The following is a 17,021-nucleotide window of genomic DNA, read 5'->3' as shown; positions in this document are numbered from 1 at the left end:
CATGTCTGCGACGAATCTTATGTAATGATAGGGATACTATTTCCACCCTGGAAAAATCTGGTGTATACTCCGTTCCCTTGCAGAATCCAATATCAGGAATATGCACCAATTATATAGGAGCGACCACCAGAATGCTTGCTACCCGTATATCTGAACACCAACGTTCGGTGGCACTTGGCAATTGCGACACGGAACTTTCCAAATTGGTGATACAACAACATCACATAGCGCTTTGGAATCGGGTGGAAATACTCAAACGCTGTGATGAAGGGAGCTTAATATATATTTGGGAGGCCATCCTCACAAAACTGCTCTCCCCGTGCAACTCCCCCACCCTTGAATTGCCGGATATCTGGATTAATATATACAGGCAGTTAAAAAATCAATAATAATTTTGCATTCCTTTCCCCCATCTTCTACATGACTCAAAGCGCATACGTGTCGGCCTCGTTATGTCCCATGTTTTAGTCTTTAACATTTAAATATTAATGCAAACTAGCACTTACGGATCTATTCTGCTCAATTTCTCAGTCTATGTTAAGGCGCATGCGTGCCAAAAAATTTTATACGTATTTACAAAAGTATTTGTTTTTAACTTTTAATTTTATACGTATTTACAAAGGTTTTGTCTTTAATTTTTAGTTTTAATTTAAAATGTAAAATTTATTTATACTTAATCGCCATCCTAATTGGATATTATGTAATACATGTTAAGGTGCATGCGCGCCAGTGTTTTGCGCGTTTATAAAATAATTAATAGCCATTCTTATCGAAATTTAAAACGCATGCGTGCCAATTTTAAATATTTTTAAATGTTTTAATTCTAAAATTTAATTCTTATTTATAATTAAAAAACGGCTAATATCGTTAATGTTCAAATTCAAATGTATGATTCGAATTCTCTATTCGTTTGATTTGCCTGAGGACGACGTGCATATTTACGTCGAAAGCGCTCGCAAGAATAAAATATATTAATTGTGTTTAACGCCTTAGTGTCTGAAGTTTTTGAAGAAGCTTTAATTAAAACAGCAAGATGATGTTATCATGGAGTCAAATTAGACATAGTGCATAACCCATAGTATATCAATAAAATATCAACATATTTAGAAATATGCTTTGAGTAACTTTAGGCCTAATCCACATATATTTCATGGTCTGGTCAAATATTTATCAATTGTGTTCAATGTATGTACTTACACTATGAGTGATACTAGTCTCAGTCTGATACTTTGAACACACTTGATAAATATTTAGCATGACTGTAAACAGCTTGGTAGTGTGGATCAAACCTTAATGTAAAGAGTCAACAGTGAAACAGTTAACCATCTGTAGGACAAAGATAACAGAATATCATCTGTTGGACAATCAACAGAAAGTACTGTACATGTACCTGACTGTAACCAGAAATGTATTAATTGAACAAATTGATGGATAGAAGATGTTAATTTCTATAAAATATCATGTAAATATACATATTAATGTGCATGTTCATCCATAACAGCACATCTCATCAAAAATACATAGTATATAACTTCTGTAAGCCAAAACTTATTTTTTTAACATATGTTCACTGAGTGTTCAAAATGTCCACTGCTTATTGAGCACTCAGTTTCCAATAAAACTCATTTTTAAATGAAACCTTTAATGAAATTAGATGCCTAAGAAAATTCCTATGCATTACACAAATAAAATTTTGCACACTCACTGCATCAATTAACCAATTATTTTGAATGAGAAAATGTAAAATAACATGGAGCAAAATGCTATAAAATTCTTTGTTTTCCAAATCTATGAAAATTCCACATTTTTCAGGTTTTCCACAATTGCTAAAAACCTTAAAATATTTTATAAAATGATAAATCTTTATTTTACTAAAGACCTGGAAATAAATATTATTAGAATCATCATTAATATACAATGTATACTGTATTTGAAAATTGCTAGAATGAAAATTAAATTTCTCCATAACGTAACTCACCTCATTGTATTTGATAAGTTCATATTTGTAATATTCAATTGTAACATACAAATAGTTTGACCTATTGCATAATCTGCAAATCCCTTTCAAACATTGGTAATCAGCACAAAAATATGGTAAATAAAATATTACAGAAATAAAAAATATTTAATAGACAAAATATTTAGTACAAAGAGAATCAAAATTAAAACTAATAATTACCACCTATTAGAATAATTCAGTGACATTATCTTAATTTTAAACAGAATAATTATTAATCAATACTATCTATTTAAGTAAAAAAATAACCATTCAGCAATTTTTTGAAACAGAAAGAAGTTAAATAAAACTTGATTACGACAATTTACCATTACTGACTACTATCATATTGCCACAATTCTACGATGAATCAATAGTATCAGCAATCAGTATTTGTTGCAAATAGAGCAAACGATGCCTTATGCACTAATAATGAAGTTATAAATATTCATTCATTTTTTACATTTACCTTTTCTTTAATTTTTTCCCTCAATTACTCTTAAAAAAGTGTTCCAAAAAGGAATTATATTACATTAAAAATAAATAATTAATGTGAAAGAAAAATAGCATAAATTTTATTGGAAAATGTCTAACTTTTGTTTCATTTGTTTTCAAGAAATCATTTAAAGTAATAAATTTTATTTTTTTTACCAATATAAATGCATTCAATACACTTCCATTTTTTTTAATGATGCAAATAATATATGAAGTGCTTATGCTCCAAAAATGATATATGATGGTAAAGATGCTTTATGCACAGCAGCACACTAAAGATAAAGTAATATTGTGAGACTCCAGAAAAGTCCCAAAACCATACTAAATTTGTTAATATTTAAAATATATTTTTTTCTATAAAACGAAAAATAATAATAATGAAAAAACCCCTTTTCTCAGAAACATGATGAAGGAAAACTAGACAATGTAAGTTCCAAGATCAACTATCTCCAGTTGAGATCAAATTAAATGTCTATTTTGACTCATCCCATGATCTAAGTTGAGATCTCATTACACTTAGAAACAAGTGAACTACCACTTAAAAAATTAAAATGATGAAGTGTCCAATTTGAATGGGTGATCAAGAACAGAAAATAATAAAAACATTGAATTTCAAAGACGAGAAAGAGTTTTTCTCTCCAATTTCTCTCAGTGCATGACTGCATCTTCAACTTCACCCTCAGTTCTCTCTTTCTGGATTGACATTACCTCCTCTCCAAACCATTGACAACATTGCCCTGAGGCTGCCAAAACAACAGAAGGATCCTTATCTTTTGAACAGATCTTCTTCTCTCAGGACTCACTTCCAAGAAAAAATAGAAAACTCAACAGACTAGCTTGTTGCTTGTAGAGAACACCAAGAGCAATAGTTTCTGTAAGCCTTTTTAGTATTAATTAATCAAGATGACTTTTTTAACTGTGAAATCTGTCTGTGTCTGTCACACCCACATACAAAAGTCCACCTCTTGTCCATCCTGACTTGAGTGCACAATACAGCAACATCATAATATAAAAATGTAATCCAACTAAGTGCTATTGTACTGTGCCTTACGTCTGTTCTTGCCCCCTTCACCACGTGGTGGGTCTAACTCGGTGGAGAGGAGTTATGTAATTCAGGGGTGTGTGACCGAGGGGTGAGTGTTTTATGGACGGGGTGTGTCTCAGGGAGAGGGGTGAAGGGAAGTGGAGAGTGGAGAAAACAGGAGATGAGTAAGGACAGGGAGTGAAGTGCGGGAATGAAGATATAGAGCCTGTGCAAGCAAGTCCGTAGAGATTTTTAGAACTTTAGAACTTTTTCCTACCCGGAGTGGAAGAGAAGAAAAGATCATCGAAGCCCCATTTATGTCGGTATGTTTCCATGTATTCTTGTTACGTCAGCTTGAGCAATTTATTGTCGGGAGATTTTTTGTTATCGATTCGCGATATACTAGATTGTCGGACTCTGTATTCTTGTGTCTCATCTTTATCTTGGGAGTACTGTATCCTCCCAAGTATATTAAAGAAATATTGTTATAGAATTCAATGGTTGTCTTGTCTAGTCCCTATTGAGTCCAGTGGATTCCCCCTTAACAAGCGTTTGTTCCACTAAGCACACTTGTTATAAATTTATCCCCTGGTTGAGCACTTATATTTTATCGTGTTGATTCATTCACACGATATTTTGTACCCCCACAGTACTTTACTATGGTGGTATGTCATTACTGGAGAATAATAGCTAAGATGAAAGATACAAATGAATCATCAGTGGTATTTAATGTTGAAAATGCATTAATGTTAGCTAAATCATATAATTTTTGAAAATGTAAGAACAAAGATTTCAAAGGTTGAAGATGAATTAAAGAATTCTATTGAAAAATAAACAGAAAAAAAGAGAATTTTTATAGAGACTGTGGAAATGAAAGATACTAGATAACAGGTTGAATTTTTACCAACAGTATAAATGCATAATTCTTAAAAAACATACTTAATTTATTTATATATTTCCTACCTTGGATTAACATCGTCTATTGGAATATTTAATCTTTGAGCAATGTCTTCTACAGTTTCATTTCCTTCAGAAATAATTCCAACTGCTTTAGCAATTGCTTTGGCAGTAATTGGATGATCTCCAGTAACCATAATAACCTAGATATGTCAGATTATAATTTAGATTCCATGTTAAAAAATTTAATGTTTATGTAACATTTTTTCTTTAATACATTAATATACAGTGGGTGATTGGTTAATTAATGAACAGTTCAGACAATGAAAACTTTTGCAAGAGATTTTTATGTTTGGACAATGAACACAACACATATTCAGATAATGAACACCTGACAGAACAAACATAAGAAGTGATGATGCAATTAAGATTTGTAAAACTATATTTTACTGGCATCTATGAATAGTTTATGAAACGAGACTTTCACAACTGTATACATAATCTTTTTTGCACTGGTTGATTTCTGTTCTCCGAAATTTTGTGTTTTTCTGAACTTTTTATTTATAAAAAAACTGATAATATTATGGGACCTAAAAAGAGTGGATTGTCAAGAACTGTATTCACTATAGAAACTTAGCAAAAGATAACAGCAAAGGTAGAGTGGGTAGAATAAGTCTGATGTTGCTAGGCAGTATGACTTCACCAGGTCTACAGTAGGCACAATCTTAGCTAAGAAAGATATAATCAAAAATGCTCAAACAGATAAAGTGATGAAAATCACATCTAAGAAACAAAGATGTGAAAAAATGGAGAGATTGCTTTTAGTTTGTTATTACATGTAAATAAATATATTAAAAAATTATGGATTTATTTATTTATTTTTTGGGGGCACCACAACAAATTAATCAAATTCCCATAAAAATCTATGTTAAATCAATAATTGGTTAACGAACAATTCAAATAGCAAACAGTCTTGGAATGGATTATGTTCGTTAACCAATCATCCACTGTATAATACTGTTTCAGAAAAATCTCTCTAGATTTTGTACTTTACAATATAAAATTATATATAAATTTTACTTTTCTTATCTATGAAAAACATTAAAATCTAATATAAAACATTAATAATCATAAATTATTTTCTATGAATAATTAAATCACCAATTTAAATAAAAAAGTTATTTTTGTAATTTTTCATACACACACAATCTTTTCAATGAATAAATTTTTGAAAGTTTTCTATTACTAAAATATATGGTCAGAAACATATATTATAGAACTTTTTATTTCATGTTCTAAATCTTTGTTTCTAAAATATAGTTTTGAAATTTACTTTGTATTTAATGTGAAATAATAAGGATAACTTATTTCACTTTTTACATAAAACTGAACAGAGCTTTTCTTAGAGTGAATATGTTAAATTAATTTACTTACATAAAATTAAATTGTTTGAACAATAATAATTAAAATTTATTAAGTTTTTAAAAGCATATAAATTTCACATATTTTATTTTCTTTACATTTTAACAGTAAATTTCTTGAATCAATGATAACTGTACAACTTCCTTATAGACAAATAATAAAATTTAATATTTCTATTTATCTATATTTATTTATTTTAGTTACAATAGGAAAAGTCTGATTGAGACTAAAGATTTTCACCCCATGTAATAATAAAACCCATAACAATATAAAAAAAAAATATGAGCTAAAAGGATAAGGAAATCCTGATAATTTAATTGCACACAAAAAGCATTTTAAAATTAACAGGGTGTTAATTAATTTACTTTAGTTACAATAGGAAAAGTCTGATTGAGACATAAGATTTCCACCCTGCATAACAATAAAACCTGTGACAATAAAATAAATAACAAATAAATAAATGAGCTAAAAACATGTATGGAAAAAAACATTAGGATACATTAGAACACATTAAAACAAATGTGAAAATAAAAATTAAAAAAGAAAAAAAATTAAGTTATGAAGAATACATTTATGAATATTTTTAAAACAAGTAAAATTTTTGTAAATATGTTTTTGAGGTTGCTTTCATAAAGTATGTTTACAGAAATTTTCTGGTGTAGACATATCTATAATTATATGTTCAATAACTAATAATTTTCTATTAAAATTTAAATTAATAACTTTAGAAAAAAAACAGAAAGCTTATCAGTGCAAATTTGAAATTCGGTCATCATGTGAGACATTATGACATACATATATAAATGTAAACAATAACAAAGTCCAGTATATTATTACAGTCAAACATTAACTGTCAATTTCTTAAGCCATAATTAAGTTAAAGATTGTATTCCAAGAGTCCAGCAGTTAATATGGCATATAAATATACAGTTGGATTTTTTCCAGACATTTAGAAGAGCATATCATTATAGTTTTCTATCAGTATGATAATGAGCATAATTAAACATAATGATTATAATAGTGTATTACATCTAAAGACTTTATATACTATTATGATTTAATATTTAATTAATATTGTAAAAAAATTGATTATTCCATAATATACCTTAATACCAGCACTACGGCATTTTGCTACTGCATCTGGTACTGCAGCTCGAGGTGGATCAATCATAGATACCAAACCAAGAAATCTAAGATTACTTAGAGGAAAATTCTGTTCATCTGGGTCAAATGGATAACCAGGTGGATATTTGTCTGAGGGCAACTTATAATCACAAAAACCTATAAATACAAATAAATAAAATATTAATTGAAATTCATATTATGAGATACATTTAATCATTATTAATATAAATTACTGAAATTGAGTATAAAAGATATCTAACAATTGTTATATTAAAGAATGTTTTGAGATTTGAAATTACAGTAGAGAGTCATTTATCTGAAAGCCAATCAACCGAAACGTCGGTTAACTGAAAGCATTCCAGTTGGACTGTGCCGTGCTGAATAGAACATTTTTGATACTAAATTAACTTCCAAAATATAATTTTTTTGTTTTAATATTTTCAATATATTTATTTTGTTTGTACAAAATAAAGAAATAATTTTTAACAATACAATAGCTATGATTAAGGCTTAACATCAACGAAAATTCAACACAAAGAGAGATGCAACAGAGAAAAATTTCAACATGGGATACGTTAATATATTTTTTCGTACACAATCGGTTATCCGAAATATCGATTTTTTTCCCCGAACAATCCCAGTCCCCAATTGATTCGGATAAACGATGCTCTACTATTATATTAATTTCCTGCTTATATTTTCAAACATTTTAGAATTTTAAATTATAGGATTTAAATGTATTATCATCAGTTTTCAAAAATAAGAAAAATCAAAAAGAATCAAAATATGATATACTGAATTTTTTCCTTATAATTTTTTTGAACAAACTACTCTTTCCAATTTTTTAATATCTATATTATACAACATTATTATTTTATAATGTATTTTTACATATTTTCATAATTATTTAAATATATTCTTTAACTTAAGCAATACATAACTGTCAGAATTTAAAATTTTTAGCAGTTTATTACTGTCCTGACAGTAATTAATGATGGCTCTTCTTGGTCCTGTGACCATCTGCAAAATTACCTCTCACCTGAGTCAAGAATATAGAAAGGTGTGAGCATGGGTTTCCTTACAAGCCAGCAGGGCATAGAAGAGGAGGTAAAGGAAATGGGAAAAAGATAAGAGAGAATGGGCTACTAAAGCAAAAAAGCAGAAGAAAAGGTAAAAAGAGGAGACACACTTAGTACCAGGACTGACTATAAAGATGTGCTGTCAGCCATGTCCCCAGACTGCTATCACACATCACTGGAACTATCATGTTTTGTTTGTGTAGTTTTTGATCTTGTTTTTGTAAATTTTAAATAAATGTAATTAAAACTTTATATAAATGCAATTTATAAACCTAGGCAGACTAAAATATCAAAAACATATATAATCATTTGTTGAAAATCCAGTTTAATAGAGAACACTCCATTTGCACATACTACAAAGTCAAAAAGAATAGAAAAAACTTTACATGTACTCAATGGTAATATTTTATTATAAACTATAGGTAAGCCCAGCATTGCTCAGGCAAAAAATAAGAACAAACATTAAGAATTTTAGATTGTTTTATAATTCTAAACCTTCTATTATATTACATTATAGTATTTGGTTTATATAACTACAAAAGTTGTCTTATGTAAGGGTTTATCAGTGACCAATTTAACATATTTTTAAAATTCTATATTCCTCTACTGTACACAATTTAAAGAATTTTTAAAATGTGTTAGATTGGTCACTTGATGTGATAAACCCATAAGATAACTTTGTTGTTATATGAATCAAATACTATAATATAAGAAACATTAAAACAAAAACCATATAAAGAGTTTGGTTATTTTATCCTACCACTGACATTTTTACCACGATACTTGGATGGTACAAAATGGCACAATTTCATTGGTCAAGTAGACAAGATTTTTTTCTAATATTAGCTGTAACAAATGGTTTCATTAAAGTTTGTTGTATACTTCAGAAACCATTCTTTGTTGTGCAACATTTAAATACATTTTGCTACTAGAAATGCTTCACAATAGCAGGGCTGAGATTGATTGATCCATATCAACTTTAAATTATGTTTTTGATTCTGAAAATTCTCTCAAATTGACATTGCTAATGGTGATATTTTTTATTTATGTGTTCTTTTGTTTAATTTTAGACATTTTACTATATTTTTGTTATTTTATTTGATTACATTGTGGTGTGACGGGTTAATGAGAACCACATGTATATAAGTAATGCACCATGGACCCCCACGTATTTCAAAGATACAATAATAGTGTGTATTTACTTCCAGTCAACTAAAATTACAGATCTCAAAACCATCCATAATAGTACACTTTACTTTCTTACTGTACAATACAGAGTTCTAACCGTTTACTTTTCCTTGTTAACAATGCTCGTAGGTCTAATCACACGTGAGAGTCCCGAAACAGGCTAGTTCTTAATCCGTTTCAATCTTCTTATATTACTAATTAAAATTAACTTAAATTAAACTAAAACTAATGTTACTTATGTTAGTAAAAGAAAGATAGGAAGATTATATTAGAAGGGAATCCCTTTTCTTTGTCTAGCGAATTAGGCAATTTTCAATGTCTATCCCAGTTAATTGAGAGGATACAACCTGATCACGTGGGCATCTTTCGACAAGATGAAATATCCATATATGAATCCTCCTCTGTATCTCAAGGGCACCAGTTCTTAACAAAAAGTTCTCTAAATCACTGTTGACTGAGCCTTCCTTGGGTTCCTCTCTCATTGTCACCTCCGCATCTTCTCCTCACCCGTCCTTCTATGCTATGATGTAGGTCAAAAAAGAAAAACCCTTTGAGCCCAAAACTCGCCAGAAAATGCACATAGGCTGGAAGAGTTGAACATGAACAGGGAAAATAGTGCGGGTTAATTATGTAGATGAAGAGATCATGGATAACTTAGAAGGTCAATTAATAAAACATATATATACATGGTAAGATACACCACAACATAATTTTGACTAGTTTGTTTCTGTGAAAATTACTGCATCATAAAATATATGTGGTTTGGAAAAATAAGGACCAATGTCAAATGTAATGCATTTGATATTGAACATTATTCTTCCAAGCCACATATGAAGCATGCAATGCCATAATGTTGTAAATGCCATTTTTTTCTAAATATGTTCTATTGAAGAATTGAATTTTATATGCAATGTTTTCTGCCACAAAAGAATATTGTGGTGATATTAGCAGTGTAAATGGTTGTATTTTGAAGATGAATTTATGTGAAAATATAACATTTAAAGGGCCAGAGTGCAAGTCACATGACTTTTGGCACGTATAACGTTCCGACTTATATTTTCATCATTTTGATATTCCAGAGAATTTATAACCCAGTAAGTTTTTTTTTACCATTTTATTGTAAAATTGAAATGAATTCATTCATTAGAAAAAATGTTTTTTACCTCTCCTGAAAAGTTTCTTTTTTGGCATTTACAACATTATGGCATTGCACGCTTCGTATATATCAGGTTTTCCAATGTTTATTCCACATTTTTATTAATCAAATTTTTTTATATTTATATTTATTTTGAAAGAAAATACAATTGAAAATTGCAGAAATATAGCACTTAGTTATAAAATAACATTCTAAAGAAAAAATTTTCATTTAGAAATTAAAATTCCATTTATGTATAAATGTTCTTAAAATTTCAAATAATTACAATCTATATGTGAGCCTGACGGTTTGAAGTTTACTGTTAGATGAATTTTTTCGAAGGAAGTGTAAACCTCGGTCGACGAGAAAAAAAACTATCGGACGTTCTCACTGAAATAGATCGGATGTCAACTCTTAACATCAACAAGTTAGAAAGGAAGAAGGGCATGTCATCGTGTGCCTGCAAATTAGTCATCGTAATGAGTGAACAGCCAGTTGGCTCAGTGCCAATAATGATCGTATAAAAATGATTGTCCCTCAGTGCGATTGTCACAGGAAGTTCTAGATACAAGTGTCTCCTGTCCTGGTCCTGTCTGAGAAGAAGCAGATAGAAGACATAGAACTGTTCCAGCTTCCATATTCCAGAATGATCATTGCATACAGTCATCCGACAGCATGTTGAGGTATATTTGAGGCAGAAACTTTTGTAAACTCTCTCTCTCTCTCTCTAGAGGTTAGGCATGTGGCATAGTGACTAGTTTGATCACCTTTATCAATAGATTTATATGTTATCTGCATTTAATCATGTAATTCTTTATGAATGCTCTTGTAAATTAGATTAGTATATAATAAACTCCTTATTTGTTTGTTTAGCCTGTGAACCTGTCTACCATTACTCACCCAGATACACGTCGACTTTCTCAACCCCTCGCCACTCGATAAACAGCCATCCAGTGACGCTGTGAGCGGATCTCGCCAATCCGACGATTAGAGGGCTCTGTCCCCTCGCCCCATGAACTCATAATTTGCCAACAATTGTATACAATTATTGGCAAATATGAACATAAAAAAAGCTTAAATAAGTCAATCCCTTTAGGCTTTTATTAAAAAGAAAATACAAGGATTCAAAAATCCTGAATTTTATTTTTTTTATACTTTTTGTATCATTAGAACATGCACCACTATGCATTCAAGTGGTAAATTTGTATTCTTTATCTTATGTTTTATGCAGTTTGCACTTTAATGTTTCCTAACGTTTAATTTAGCATATTTCTGTTTTACAACAATTTTATAAACTGTTTTTACTTTAAATTTTAGAAGAGTTTACCTTATTTTTAAATTAAAACAAATTACATTTTATTAAATGTAATAACAACAAAACAATCTTAACCAATATATCAGGTAACCAAAATAGTTTGTACAGTTCTTGAGAATAAAATTAAGCAATATGTAAAAAATGAATAAAGACATTTTTCATTCAGGGAAAGAAGCACCAGAACAATGTTTAAACTTTTATCAATGAAATACAAATTTTTAAATATCATTCTGATTAAACTCCCAGTCTTCAGACTGGAAAAAAATTACCAGTTCTGTAACAAGTGCTTCTCAATTTCAAAACTATCTATTGTGTAGTACCCAGAACAAAGAAAAAAGTCTGCTGCATATATGTAAAGACAAATGTTGGCAGTTTTTTGGAACTGAGCAATGATTAGCATGAAGTTGATACAGGAAAATATAAGTTATAGTCCAGACAGACAACAAAATTTTCTGTTGGTGGACCTTATGCTTTGATGTTTATGGTACAGGTTCATTGGATAACAACCAATGATAGGAGTACTAGGTGTTCTTGTAGATAATCCATTTTCCATTGTATTTCAACAACCTGTTTAAAAACAATTTATTCTTGTACATGAAAAGCAATAACATAGTGTAAACCACTAAAGTTTGTTATTGGAAGTCAGTATATTTGGAACACATTTATCAGCTACCATATTTTTTGTAGATGATGTAAATACAAAAGAATGACTTCACCATTTACATTGAACTTTTCTGCATTCTCTTGGCTTGTGGTGAAATGATAACAATAAAAAAACTGCACAAACTTGTTTGGTTACCTAATATTTATGGTGACTATCATATCATATTAATAAATATTTACCAATAACACGTTCTCCTAAGCCACCTAATTCTAAGTATGCATTATTAAATGCATCCTTCATTTCTTCATCCAATTCTTTCTCCTCTCCATTAATAAATATTGTTGAAGATCTATCTAAAATTCGTTCAGGTGCTCCTTTCATACATAAAATATAACTAGGATCATCAGAATCTTCAGTTTCATGAATAGTTACCTATAAAAAATATATTTTAACAGTTCATGTACTGTAATATGAAACATGTTAATATAATAAGCAGTAGTGGACTGGTTCCCTAGAAAATTGGAAATTTCTTGAAGGGTCATTTGCAGGGTGGTCATTCCTTATTTTAATATATGTTACATTTCACTCAAGAAAAATAAATTAATAAACAAAATACAATCTTTGTCTACTGTATTAAATTTCAAAAGTCTTATTCTAATTCAGGTTGTAAGATGATGTGTGTTATCATCACTATTTCTCCCAATGCTTGTGTGGTATGGTTGCATCTAACTTTATATATATATAAAGAGTTTATACTTAAAATAAGTGTTATTAAAACTTTGTACATTCCTCTTTCATATCAGGTATGGTTTATTATTTTATACTGCAAGTAAGACAAATTATACATATTTATATTCTGAACACTGATATTTTTTGATACACTCTGTAATATAAATGTATATACAGTCGACCCCCCTATAACACGGTAGATACGTTCCGGTTTTTATGAATCCATTTTCTACGAGTCCAGCCAATCACAGCCCGGCACATATGCAGTTTACAAACTACAGATGTTTGAAAGGTTTCTTCCATAAAATTAATCGATTCTAGACTAATATGACTCAACATTTCCAAAATATGTATAATTTTTTGGGAATAATCCATATAAACTATGCTATAAACAAAAAATTGTAGGATTACTTACCGAGTGTGCACTGTTTGACTACGCCATTGCTTAAGCTTGTTTTCGTTGTGGAGCTTGTCATTGAATGGCGCTCGTGTGCTTCCTGATAAATTCTTTTTTTGAGAAAAATTCATCAAACTTTGGAGACATCATTAATATAAATATAATTTTTATAGACGTTAATAATAAATGGTTTTTAGTAGGTCTGCTGCTCGTTTAAACTCAATGGTTTGTGCAATATCTGCTATTGATCTAGATTCGACCAATCCTGTTGCAACACAAGTTGGCGATGACATTTTACCGAATTATAGGAGTTTTGTTAGCATGTTTGTACGAATACTGTCGCAATTTTTTCACCGTGATACAGAAATCCAAACTATAGGAGCCCGTGTTATAGGAGTGTCGACTGTATTACAATGTATGTGTATACATACATACATACATACATACATACATACATTTGGTATATTTTTCCAAGCAGAAATTTGTCACCAGTCCAATACTGACAGTAAGTTTACATAAATTACAATGAATGTAATCTTTTTTAATTTCTTTTTTATATTTTCATAAAAAATAACTTTTATTACAATACAATCAAATACAAAAAATTAGTTTTTATTTTAGCAAGCCTTAAAATTCTTATGCAAATAATCTTGTTGATTTGGTAACACACAAATATTGTCCATTATTTTGTTAAATCAAACTATACTATGATAACAAGTTTCTCAAAATAATTTGTGTGCATATATGTACTGTACATGTACATAAGTACATGTATACATATCCATATATATTCATGTGAATGCATCCTTTTCAAATAAGTATGACATAATATATGTCATACTTATTATTTGAAAAGGGTTCTGGAGAGTATAAAAAATGTTTAACATAGAGTAAACACCAGAAAAAAAATGAGTTGTAGAGAAAAGACAATTAAATTGATGCAATTTTATATGAATTATCTGATGCTAAATTATTGTAAAACAGTATTAATAATGAAATGTTGAAAACTTCAATAATTAACTAACAAATTTAATTAATCTCAATGAACTGACAGATCAAATCAGGTAGTCAAAAAATTTTACTTTAAGAAACATTTTAGGTCATAATCTGATCAACATCTGCTTACAAAAATAATTTATCTAAAATTAAGATTTTTTAAAATAAAAATTAAAAAAAATTTTTGAAATTTTTAATAATAGTCTACTTTTTTAAAAATAATAATTTTTAAAAACAGCTGAAAGTATTATAAATGCTTAATTAAGATTGTAATTAAGAAAAAAAAATATATTTTTTAAATGATCATTATGGTATGTTCTAAAATCTTAATTAAAGATTTAAGTATTATTTCTAAAATGAAAACAGTTTATTCTATATGGCCTCAATTGAATTTTTAATGCAAATGTTGTAAAGGAGGTATTATTTTAATTAAATAATATCTCTAGACATTCAATAATGATATTTCTTGACTCTTTTATTTCTAGATTTAAAGACAAAACTTAAACAGCAAAAATCTTTTTGATTTTTGATTAAGTTTATTATACAGGTGTCCCTCATACAAGACAGTACTTCTACAATGTAGTTTTACTCTAACATGGTTCAAGAATTTGAGAAATTCTCCATACAAAATTTCACAACTTTTAAGTACAAACACCATTATTTGATTTTTTTTCTTCAAGTAAGCATGCTGTCTCAAATTTGCCCACGGATTTTAGAATATTACAATTTTCAATTAGTTTTGATCCTTTTGTCAGGTTTACTTTAATGAAAACTGGTGGTGTTTGATAAGGAAGAAAATTTGTTTCTTCCTTATCCTAGCTTTTCTATCAACCAGGTGTCATCGTTGCTTTCAGACTTTAACCTTTAAGACTGTCACAGTGTTTTTTTTTTTTTTAATACATTAACTTTTCTAAATATGAAAATTATTTAAACAATTTTAGGTCAGTGTTATTAAACTCTTTTTTTAACCATAGATAAGTAATCATTCATAAAAATGAAATATGATGGTATCTTGGTACTTGAACTGTTCCCAAACTGAACAATTCAGTATGTGAGCACAAATTCTGGAAAATAATTGCAAATTGACAGAACAAATTTTCAATTAATAACATATTTTTACTTTTTATTTTGTCATATATAAAAAATTTTTATGGTCAAAAAAAATTAAGATGTTGCTGATATTTCTGATCAACAACAAAAAAACTCAGATGACAATACTCTGTAAAAAGAAAATGCCCTTGTTTAACTAAAATTAATATTAACACATAATACAGTACTTTTAATTGTAATTGTGAGTTAATTATTGATTGTTTTAATAAATATATTTCTCTTAGTAACGAAAAACAATAGTATACTTTTGTTAACTTTTAGTAATCAATAGGATGACTAACACGCCAAATTAATATATAATAACAAAAACAAATGCACTGAGCTCAGCGTTACATGCGTTTTCTTTATCGCTAGCACTTTCAACGAACTTATTGTCGTCGTCCTCAGGCGAATACAGATATTTACCAAAAAGCTTTTAAACAAAAATAATCGAATGCAGACTAGAACGCATAAGATAATTTGAAATTATGTTAAAGCCGTTAAGAACACGAAGTAAATATTTAAACATAATTCGAAAACCAAACAAGCAGACAGCTCCGTAAAGTGCAAGCTGGCGCATGCGCAGAGCCAAGCTCACGCTACATGCATACTAGAGACTGCTAATACTCGCTTAAACCCTTATACAGCGTGACCCATACACTAGGCAGCTCGAGCGTAGGGGTGTTGCAAGTGTCCAAGGTGACAGTGAGGAGAGATTCTCATATAAAAACAGTTTTTCGATCCTTGCAGCTCTTGAGCATAACCGCTTGGGACCATAGCAGGTTGTAACCCTGCTCAAGTACCTTCCTTGCGAGCTCGGTGGTGTTTCTTTCCCTCCTAACATTGTCTTGGTGCTCATCAAGGCGGCTGGAAAGCATTCTAGTGGTGTCCCCAATATATCTTGTGTTTACTCCCGTTGCCTGATTTTCCAAAGGTACAGCATAGACCCTCGATTTCTCAAGAATGAAAAATTTGTCTCTATCATTACAAATAAGTTTGCATAGGTTTGGAAGTGGGGTTAAAGGTAGTACAAGGTTGTGCTGCTTAAAGATTCTGCAGATGCGTAAAGATAGGGGTCCAAGGTAAGGCAACGTTATTTGTACCTTTGAAGATTCTCTCTTGCTGCATAAAGTAGTACTTGGAAACAGTGCTTTCTTTACCTTATTGAGCACATGCGTAAACTTTGCACGTGAAAAGCCAGCAGCACGTACCTCCAAATTGACGATATCTAACTCGACGTTTATCAGCTCCTGCGTGGATGACAGTAAATAAGCCCTTCTGACAAGGGAAGCAATGGCAGTATTAACGTATCAAGAAGGCTGAAAGGCCTCTGCTGGTGTGAAAGTTAAAGATGTACGAGACAAATCGTTCCAACGAATATCAATTAAACAATAATTTATTACAACAGGGATTAACAGGTAACACAGAGATGCCCGTCAGAGACAAATACACAGATATACAACAGGTCTCTACTCTCGTCCGGAATCTTACAAATTTTAATTATCACGATATAGGTTCTAATCACTAACT

At 29.8% G+C, this 17,021-nt stretch overlaps 1 protein-coding gene across 1 annotated transcript in view; it reads right to left on the bottom strand.

Annotated features, from left to right (window-relative positions):
* The window catches only part of LOC111624000 (sodium/potassium-transporting ATPase subunit alpha-like), a 45,232-nt gene that overhangs the window by 17,458 nt on the left and 10,753 nt on the right, over positions 1 to 17,021 (bottom strand). The window contains exons 3-5 of the mRNA XM_023366769.1: positions 12,520 to 12,712; positions 6,940 to 7,115; positions 4,479 to 4,615 (exon numbers count right to left, since the gene is read on the bottom strand). Coding sequence (XP_023222537.1) covers positions 4,479 to 4,615; positions 6,940 to 7,115; positions 12,520 to 12,712 — 506 coding nt within the window. The remainder of the gene's footprint in view (positions 1 to 4,478; positions 4,616 to 6,939; positions 7,116 to 12,519; positions 12,713 to 17,021) is intronic.

Source organism: Centruroides sculpturatus, unplaced genomic scaffold (assembly GCF_000671375.1).
Source record: "Centruroides sculpturatus isolate CEXI.00-Female unplaced genomic scaffold, Cexi_2.0 scaffold326, whole genome shotgun sequence".
Classification (NCBI taxonomy): domain Eukaryota; kingdom Metazoa; phylum Arthropoda; class Arachnida; order Scorpiones; family Buthidae; genus Centruroides; species Centruroides sculpturatus.
Note: the sequence above shows the minus strand (reverse complement) of the source record. Positions and strands in the feature narration are given on the sequence as shown.